At 38.6% G+C, this 10,476-nt stretch overlaps 1 protein-coding gene across 1 annotated transcript in view; it reads right to left on the bottom strand.

Moving 5' to 3' along the window:
* Window positions 1-649: 649 nt before the first annotated feature.
* The window catches only part of LOC104626832 (CDK5 regulatory subunit-associated protein 2-like), a gene marked incomplete at its 5' end in the record, with an annotated part of 30,254 nt that continues 20,427 nt past the window's right edge, over window positions 650-10,476 (bottom strand). Inside the window, 5 exons of the mRNA XM_010294855.1 lie at window positions 650-1,201; window positions 2,083-2,129; window positions 5,528-5,666; window positions 7,686-7,832; window positions 10,424-10,476. The exon at window positions 10,424-10,476 is cut by the window's right edge and continues 219 nt beyond it. Coding sequence (XP_010293157.1) covers window positions 1,142-1,201; window positions 2,083-2,129; window positions 5,528-5,666; window positions 7,686-7,832; window positions 10,424-10,476 — 446 coding nt within the window. The remainder of the gene's footprint in view (window positions 1,202-2,082; window positions 2,130-5,527; window positions 5,667-7,685; window positions 7,833-10,423) is intronic.

The raw sequence follows: 10,476 nt of genomic DNA, 5'->3' as shown, positions 1-10,476 counted from the left end.
TTGTGCCACTGAGAGCAGGTTGCAGGTAGTCGGCTCTGTTGTGAAGCTGAGTGCTCGGGCAGCTCAACCCGAAGGCAAAATTGAAAAGGCAGCGGGCAGGGTGAGCAGAGCATGAGGGGAGTACTACTCGGCATGTTTTATGCTGGTGTTCTCTGGCCTAGCTAAAATATCACTATTGCATGTATCAATGTGGGACATAAATTCAAATAAATCTTTTATTTTTCAGAGTTTTTAAGCAGAAAAATGAATTTCAAAACTGTCTGGCTGTACCCCTCACATGGCTCCCTGTCCTCTCTGTACAGGTCTCGGGGAGGATGGAAGAGGACGAGTTGTTGTTTTGCCAGCAGCAAGCTGGCTTTCGCTCACAGCTTCTTGAGAATAGCCATGACAAGCGCTTCTACTGACCACCCCCCACCTTCCAAACAAACCACCCCATCCTCCTCAGCGGCAATTTGAGTTGAACTCAGCAAACAACATCTAATGTGGGTCCTTTGTTTGGTAAGTGCTCAAAGTCTGATGTTTTAAACAAAACTAACACAAACGCATTTGTGATTATTTTTCATTTTAATTGCCTGATTTGAAGTACTATTTTCAGACCTAGCATCAATCTAAGTTTCTAATAGGGCAATAAGAAAACTCAGCATCAGGCAGCTTCCAGATATGTTTAAAATGCTTTAAAATATTGAACATTTCTCACATTGCTACTGAACAATGACAACTGCCAGAATTTTTTTTGTACCCACATTCTTTTAGCAGTAGAACAACAGTTTGGAAGGTGGATCACATTCTTGATTCTTTCAGGACCTGTTTGACTACAAAAAAACAGTTTTATAACAGGAAAAGTACAAATATAAACTCTCAAACAAGCCAACTTTTAAAAAAAAAATCTGGATTTTTCTTCAATACCTCCCGTACCTTGCTTCTGTAATAAATATTAAAAAGCATCTTTTACATTACAGAAAATGTTAAATAAGTTATTTACCAAAAGATTTCTTTTTTGGGTTTGGGTTTTTTTGGGGGTCAAAGGTTGATTCCATTTTAAAAGACCTGAACAGACATTTTTACATCAATAAATATAGTAAGGCATAAAGAAGCAAATAACAATCACAGGACCAGTCTTTTATTAGTGGAACTTTCTCCTTCAGAGAATCCTCTTTTTGCTTGCATAGGAAGGTGATTTTTGATTCTCAGCTGGTGGGACCTGGTTAAAAAAGCAGTAATAATTATTACTATGTTACAGTACTTCACATGCACACAATTTGTCCCCTGGGCCATAATGCTGCAACAGGATCTGCAACTATGAGCTTCTGTGTTCAGCACATCTTCAACTTAAACTGATAAGCCTCCTGTAAGCAGAAAGACTTTTACATGGCATCACTTTCTAACTGAAGTCAGGCTGAGCCAAGAGCCCAGCCACCTTGGGAGGTGTTCGAGGCAGCACTGCTGCCGAGGACAAGGGAGAAGAGATTCACAGAAACGGTTAGAGGAAAATTTAAGGAGGGGCTGGGAAATGTATAATCAGTCAGAGGGGAGGGAGCAGAAAGATGGGATTTAGGACTCAAGAAGTGTATTACATCCTTCTGGGAGAAATCAAATGTGAACAGTGATTACTTGAACACTCAAACTAATTTAATACCACACTGCATTAGCAAATAGCTGTTTGCAAAAGCTTTTGCCTATTGGGGCTATTTTTTTTTTTTAAATAAAAAGCACCACCAGTTATTAACACATAGACAAGCTTTAAATAAGGGTGCCTTTTGTGAACTTACTCTGTAGACAGGTTAGTGGACTGTGATCTGCTGAAAATAAACTACTAGAAGAAGATGACAGACATGAATATTAATCTAGGCAAAGCATCAGAAAAGAGAGGGTTTAGCTGTCTACGTGGTCAGTCACAAAACTCTAATTTAAACATCAAACATTGCAGAATATTCATCATACTAAACTGCTGTCATCCAGACTTGATTAGGTAGCAAACCTAAAGCAAATCAGGCTAATTCTGCAAAATACTACTAACACAGCAATGCCTATTTCTAATGAGTATATACCAAGGAACTAAATGCAAGCAAAAATTTTACTTACTTCCAGGTTTCCTCTAGCTTTCTTCAAGACATCGTGAGTTAAAACCACTGGAAAGAAAGAGGAGATTAAAAAGAATACTGCACAGTCTTTTTATATTCTCTGTATTCAAGTCTTAAGACCAATTATCAAATAAGGTATGAACTCACATCTACACGATGGGCAGCAACCAGGTAATCACACACAGCCCCTACCACCACTTCAACTTTCTTACTCACCAAAATCCAGAACTGTCACTCCCTCCCAAGCCCTGTTCAGAAGCTCAGGCTGATGTACAAAGAGCTGTGACATCCCAAGATTAAGGGGCAATGCTGTACAAGCTGACAGTTAGGGAAGATCAGGAGGCATCGCCCAGGACCGCAGGGCAGGTCCAAAGCCGTGCCACCACTAGAATGTTGTCTCCTACCCCCTGCTCTATGTTCCATCTAGCACATAATCTACTTTTCAAATCTAAACATCAGGGAAGCAGTTTAGAAGTTTTTTCTACCTTACCAAGAACACTACATGTGAAAACACACATAGCTCATAACTACATTTAACATCACAACACCATGGAACAGCCCCCTGCGATACTGATGAGCTGGTTCCCTCACTCTAAGGCAGCAAAGGAAGGCTTTCTGTTAAGGGGAGATGGTGCATGAGCTCACTACACTTTCACCTATTAGATAGCCTACTTGGGCTGGGGGCAGTTAGCAGGGGAGGGAGAAAACTGATGCAGTGGAGAGGTTATGAGGGACGGATGGGCTGCAAAGAGCACAGATGGTAAAAGATGTCAGCCAGCTCCTCCAGCAGTTCAAGGACAAAGCAACCTATATATGCTTAGGGGAAATCATGCTAGTGGCTTGCTCTGAAGGGTTCCAAGTTTTCTCTATTCATCCAGCTAGTTTGCCTCTGTGGGGACAGCGCGAGACCTGTGAATGGAGGAGGGGATACTTCTAAACAAAACTGGTATTTAGAAATGTCAGGTTAAATATGTGATTTGCTAATCTGTGTCAGCTCCATAACTGCTGAAAAATACCATTCACAAGTACCAATTTAATATTCCAGTCTCAAAAATAAACAACTTAGCCATAATAAAGATTTTTCATTACAATAATAAGAACCCAACAACTCCAAGGGTATAGCTGTCATGAGATAATTATACCCTTGGCAGATTACTGCAATTTGGCACTGCATTGTTACATGTTCAGAGGTTCAGATGAGGCTTATAAGCAAGGAGTTCTCTCGCCAGAGAAAGCACACAGAAGACTTGGAGCCACAAGAATGTTCCAGTCTCTGCCTCTAAATATATTTAGGAATGCTCAACTAAATAACAGAGGGAACCTGAGTATCCTCAATGGAGTGGCCAGCTAACAGGATGTGTGGAGAATGAAGGCAGGCAAGGTCACCCACTGCGATGCCTTTGCTTTCTTACTAGCAAAAGGAGAAAGGAAGAAATAACAAAAACAGGTGTAAGCATCCTAACAAAATCCAGCAGCTTCATGTGATCCACCAGTTTTGTTCTGTGCTCGGTCAGGAATTTGTGTACAGATACAATTTAGAAACATTTCTGAAATTGCTCTTTAAGGCAAAGGTAACTTGACATCCATAATTCCCATAATCAATGAAACTTAGAGAAAATCGTATCTAGGTCTTTCTGTGTGGCAGAGTGCTCTCCGCTCATAAAGAACTCTGCTAGTAAATTCATTTCACCTGGCAAACTAGATTTTTCTAAATCAAAAATATTAAATTCAGTACATGAAGAGAATTTACAGGATGTGACACTAATAGCAAAGCTGCTGCTAGCCAGGCAGTACTTTGCATTAAGGAGATTTCAGAAAATGCAGGCTTCAGTTTATTAGGACCTGGTTCAAATAAGGTTGAATGCCCTGAAAAGGAGCGAGCAAAAGATGGGGGGAGATGTACTGTTTTCTTTTTGAAAGTATGGGTGGGTGGATGGAGTGGCTGCGGAGATACCATTTTGGCCGTAAGGGTAAAATCTCTGCTGATTTATACTCTTCCCAGTCCTACTGAAATTACTCAGTATGTCTGAGATGTCACTGGAACCAGGGACTGAACAAACGAAACTAGTAAATCTATCCCAGGGATATTATTTGGGCAGACAGAATAGAATAGCTTTGATTTTTATATGACAGCCCCAAACTGAGCTATTTAAGACCTGAACAAAACATAAGTTTATATTTAATATAAGTAACTTGTACATCATTTAATACAACAATTCTGAAATAAATGACCTAAAAATCAGCCCATAAATGCTTAAAAAAAGTAATACAGGCAGCAGATACATGTACGTTACATATAAAAATTACAGGCTATGGAGTAAAATAACATTTATTCTTCTACATTGCATTTAAATGACTTGAGTAACTTACAGTATTATGGTCATTTTCATAACTTTGTGTGACGTGTAACATTTTACAGTTTAGGTGAATTACTGGTAACACAAGTGCCATCCCAGCATAGACTAATGAGTCATTTAGTCCCACCTCTTAAGGGAAGGTAAGGATAGATTTTTTTAAAAAAGAAAATTAAATCCTCCTCCTGCAATACGCATATTGCCATAGCATGAAGGTAAAGAAGAGGTTAGCTCCATCCAAATCTCTTCTGAGGAGTGATTAAAGCAGAAGAGATGTATTTCTCTCTTAAAACAGTCACCTGGCTTAACACAGCTTCAATATAGCCCATGTCCCACTTGTTTTTGTATTTCCACATAATTTTCTAGATACGGCTGCTACGTGTAAAATATCATTTCACAGCATGTCCTAATTTTTTCTTTTAAAAATGACTCATAGTAAGCTTTTGTTTCCCTTGTTCTGAGCCTTCTGTTCTCTTGCACTTCTCAGTCTGGTGTAAAGTGCTGACAAGTCCCCTTGGCTGCTGCTTTGGCTTTTCCCAGCATTCCGCTATCTGGTGCGATGCACGCAACAGACAAGCACCTCAGAAAAATCTAAAAGCCTAATTCCACATTTATCAAGACAGAGGCAAAATCATAATTTAGAGAAGGACAATGTCAAAAACTTTGGCTGGAATGGTCTACAGCAACCACAACCTTGCAACTTGCTATCCTACAGTCAGGAACTTGTAGGATAGAAAACTATTGCAGAATGGCAATATATGAAATGGAATAACTCGAGTAATTAGTGGCAGCTGCATGAACTGACACATTATCAGTGGGTTGTGTAAAACCAGGAACTGCTTCTCATGTTATTCTATGCAGTCTTTTGTTAGCTGGGCAACTTCTTTCCATTTGAATGAGGTCCCTCAGTTCTGTGCAGTCTGAACCTCCTGAGCTGTCTGTCACTAACAACTGAGTGCGCACAAGGGAACACCAGTCAGAGCAGCTGCAAAAGAACAGGTGCCTATATTCATTTTGTTTCTCCAGTGTTAGAGGCAAGCACAGACTCCAAAAATAAATAAAAAAAACCCCAGTAATCAGGCATACACTTACACTGGTCAATGATGACTTTCTCCATGTTTTCCTTCAGCTGGTTTGTGGAGTGCAAGCGTTTCACTGTGCTATGTAACTTCTTCTCTTGCTCAGACAGTTTCTTACGTAATCTAAATATTTCTGCTTTCATTCCTTCATCCTAAAGTGAGAGAAGAAAATATTATATTAAACCATTATATAAAAGTACTTTGTACATTGTTATTTGCTAAATACTTTTGTACAAGAGCCCTCAAACTTCCTTAGAGCATGAACAACTCCCAGGAGTGAGACATCACTGAGCGCCTGTCCTTCCACATTCACATCCCCAGTGACATACGATTCTACGACATCTGCCAAGAGACAACTACAATTCTTAGCTGGCTTTTAGTGCAATTAATTTTTCTGCTAGTCTGAGAAAAGTTGTAACACCAGCAGCTATTTTTGTTTTTAAACTTCATTCCTCTCTCCTTTTTTTTCCCCCCCTCAACTAGAAAAATATAATGAAGGCCAGTGCTACAGGATCAGCAAGTAACCTGTCTGGCATGTTCAGAACTTCCAGCTTCCTTCTCCAGTGTTCTGTTAATAGTTGATGCTGCATTTATCGAAGGGCTGAAAGTCATTGTACAAGTGACCAGGACACTTTTATTGCAAAATTATTTGGCAGTATCATTATTCAAGGTTCAGTTTTCACCACCAATTCCAACTAACTTATGGTTACTATATTTTAAAATAGACCTATAAGTAGCCCTGACATAGTCTGCCAGTATCACTGATCTGGATCCTCATGAAAACTTAACTTAAGCTTGTACATTTTTTTCTTGCTGTTATACCACTCATTAAATAATAGTATCTTCTGGAATTTGCCCCTAGCATTTAGCTCTTCGGAAGAACTGATTACTCACAACTCCTGTGGGGCTGAAGAGAAGGCTGTGAATGCTCAGTATCTTAGAATCAAGCTTCCAGAGATATTCTTTCATATACCGCATTTAAGACATCAGAAGCAACCTGATGTCCTTAAGATCTCAGGGTGTTGGATAACAAACTCTAGAAAAGATCCTATTAGACTCTGACTAGGTGCAGTCCTGGGAATTCAGATCCCACACACACTGGGGCCAGATTTTGAGAAGTGACTGATCCAGATCAAGACGGTTTAGATCAGTATGACAGTAAAGCATTCGATGCATCACACGTAAGCTGAAAGACCTGTGTGTGTTGGATATGTTCAGATACTGCAATCCAGGCCAACATATAGCTGTCTATATAGAATATACACGTAAGGATAAAAATGGAAGAATAGACACTTGTCAAGACATCCCAAATAGGGAGCTGAAACATCAGTGAAGTATATTAGACAGTTCATTCTCACTGCTTTTGTGATTTTACATATTTAAGGATGCTAGAAAATAACAACAACAACGTTATTAAAAGTATATATAAAATGTTTACTTTCCTAAGGTTGTTTTTTTTCCAGCAATATCCTTCCTCCCTTAAGAAAAACATACAAAAACCTCACTGAAAACACTTTAGATTTATTTTAAAGCTAGAGTCTGAAACAGTTTCATTACTGAGTGGTGGTATTACAACAGTATAGATAATTCATTCCTCATTCAGTTCACTTCCATTCATTTGCATAGTGCAATCCTTTTCAGTTAAAATGTTATAAAACTTGTCTCGGGTTTTGTCACAGTTTTAAAAAAGCATCCTATTTTACAGCTTAGGCATCAAAAACGTAAAAGGAAAATGTAGCTCAGATGATTACATCAAAATTGCTGAAGTTTCTGTTGTTACCAGTATATACATAATCAAATTGAATTTGATTCTGTATCAGGGAGTCCAAACCTTTTCTTGTCAAAAGGAAACATTTGCCACCTGCCTAGGTTTCCTGAATATCATGTAACAGGGTTACAGATTACATCTTTGGCATAAAGTATTTGGTAAATAAACACCCTGGTATACAGTATGATCAGGATAGGAAGCCAGCACACATTCGGCCTTAGCCTTCAGTGATGAGAGCTAACTAAATCCATGTGCCCAGAGACTGGGCATCCTGGCTTAATGATTTTCAAAAGGTTTTCCCAAGTGACACATTCCTAACTGGTGCATCTTCCTTGACAAATTATAACAGTTAAAAAAAACCACAACAAAACCAAAAAAACCCCAAAATGAAACATAATAGTACCTGAGTGCCATGAGTAGTACCGTGTACAGCTTTCAGTGGGAGGGAAACTCTCCAGAGAAGTTTCAGTAAGCGTGCAGCCTCTTCTAAAATCTGCTCTACTGTGTGAATATTTGCGGAAAAGCTATGCAGCAATGCCTGGTCTGGTACCTGTATCACAGGATTAGAGACATGTTATACTTTATGCTTAAAACATTATGAAAAGGTAATCTTAATTAATGGTTTAAATCCAGTTGGTATGGTTTCATATTTAAGATGATGTACACAGCTATTGCATGCCACAAAAGCTAATTTGTTAGTTTACAAAGACTTCTGAATTATGCATTATCTGAGAATTTCAGGAAGGGAGGGGATTTATCCTAATCAATAACCATGATTAATAATAGATTATATTTACTAGATTTGCTATGCCACATGGAAATAGTTGGCAACTCTCTTCTTTCTCCATTTGCATTTCGTGTCACGGTATTTGAAAGTCAAATGGTTACAGACATCAATTTAAGCAATATAGATGTTTCTTCCTTAGCAGACCCTTTAAACTGTTCCATTTAATGCTAAAATAACTGTCAGGACACACATAAAATGTTTTCCTCTGCTGACAGATGAGAAAACCAAATTGAAGAAATTGCATAAATGTGAAATAAAGGAGGGGAAGAATGCAAGGGGAGCAAATGAATTACCGAAGCAATGGTGATACAGAAAGGGGAAGGGTAATGAAAGAAAAGCATTCACAGTTCCTGCCCCATGCAGCATATCATTTGAATACTTATTTATCTTATTGTTATCTAACCAGAATCCTCCTGTCACATAAACTATCCCATTTGCTAAGTAGTTTGAAACTTCAGTGATGTAAAGCTTGATAGGAAACTGCAAATTGTGAAACTTACTGCTTTTATCTTTGCACCAAAAAACAAGTTAAAAACTTACAGAGAGTAAGTCCTTATCAGTATCTTAACTAGGTCATTTGAAAACATATGCTACTTCAGAGAGTCTTAAGTGTCATTCAGACATCATTTTACTGTGTGAGCACACATGTGATACCACAAAAAGACTTTCAGAATTGTTGAAGACTGCATCTTCAACAGCTTTACTAATTCTAACTAGAAAAATAAGTAGCATGAATTTATCTATTATAGTGTGAATTTCTTCATTATTTATTCATGCAATTAAGGCCTCCTGGTTTTTGAAGAGTAGTGAGCATGTGTTTTACAACATTTATACTATCACAAAATCATAGAGGTGAGAAGGACCTTCATTAGTCACATATAGCTTACTTTCCCACTCCAAAGCAAGAAAGCACTACATGTGATTTTTCCAACATTCACGTAATTGGTTCTTAAAAGTGCCTCCAGGAACAGTGTCTCTGAGCAGCCTCCATTCCAGTGTTTCACTGTTTTTACCACTGGCATGTTGTTTTAAATGCCTGATCCGAGCCTTTCCCTTTGCGGTTTAAGGTTCTTAGTTCCCCATTAGCTGCCACAGACATGTACAGATTGTTCCTTCCCTTTTGTTGAAGCTTGTAAGTAGATTTGTATTACTCAATCCACCTCAAATATGCTATCATTAACTGCATCCGGAAATTAACAATTAAGTAAGAAAAAAATAGCATAAGTAAACACTAGTTGAAGTTCTGATTCTAGAGGAAAAGGGTGACATGACATATCTCCCGATTCTAGAGCGAAAGGATTGACGTAATTCAATACAAGGCAAACATTTTATTGGGTTAAGAATTATTATGTTTAAGAGTACAGCAAGAGCACCATGGCTTGATATCACTGTGTCACACATGATGCAGAAAGGATGTGTCCTGGTTTCAGCCAAGATAGAGCTGGTTTTCGTCACAGAAGCTACGTGAGGCTACGTTTTGGATTCGGATGAGAAAATGTTGATAATGGGCTGATGTTTTGAGCTATTTCTAAGTAGTCAAGGACAGTCCAGCTTCTCGTGCTGGCCTGCCAGCAAGAAGGCCGGGGGTGCATGGGAACGGGGAGGGGACACAGCCAGGACAGCTGACGATACACATAGAAGACAACATGTGATCATTAATGAGACAGTCAAGTTTCTGGATTAGCTACTGATATTGCTGAAGTGTTCAGCTGATACCGGGAAGTGGAAAAATATTAAAAAGCTTCCCTAATATGAAACAACCTTCATTAGCATACATCAATCATCAGTGTACACTTATCACCTGGTGTTACTAAAGGGCTGAATACAAGGAAGTGGGGAACTTTATCAGCTGTATCTCAGATTTCTTTTAACTGTCTCAGATTTCCTGGGTTTATCCCAAGCCTTCATTACGAGAAAATCTCCTTAATTATTTTTATCCTTAGGTTACTCATACATACCCCTAGTTGAAACCCTTTCTAAAGCATTTTACAGTTTTATCTGGGGGGTTTTTTTTGTTGTTTTTATTCATCTTTTTATTATTTCCAGTTTAACAATCACCAATTTCCATAGTAAAAGCAAGTAGTTTCACCTCATTTCAAGTTGCAAGTAAAAGTGAGATTGCTTATTAAAGGACCACAATTAAGTAATTTATCCGTAGCCTCATTAACCTAGAATCACAAATAGGTGCCTGCATCTAGATGAGACTTGGACTGTCAAGGTTGAAGGTTTCCTGACAGAGTTATTCAGTTAATGGTGCCTGCTGCACCATTAACCTAGTTCTTTGCTTGTGTGACCTATACTTTTTACACCCCTAGGTAAAATTCACCATCCTCTTAACAACTTTCACTGTTTACCTTTATTCCAGGCTCCTGCAGTTTCGTACCAGTGACCTCTCTTAAAGAAATCT

The sequence above is a fragment of the Phaethon lepturus genome, unplaced genomic scaffold, assembly GCF_000687285.1.
Source record: "Phaethon lepturus isolate BGI_N335 unplaced genomic scaffold, ASM68728v1 scaffold16999, whole genome shotgun sequence".
Taxonomy (NCBI): Eukaryota; Metazoa; Chordata; class Aves; order Phaethontiformes; family Phaethontidae; genus Phaethon; species Phaethon lepturus.
The sequence above is the reverse complement of the archived record's forward strand: the minus strand, read 5'-3'. Positions and strand labels throughout refer to the sequence as shown.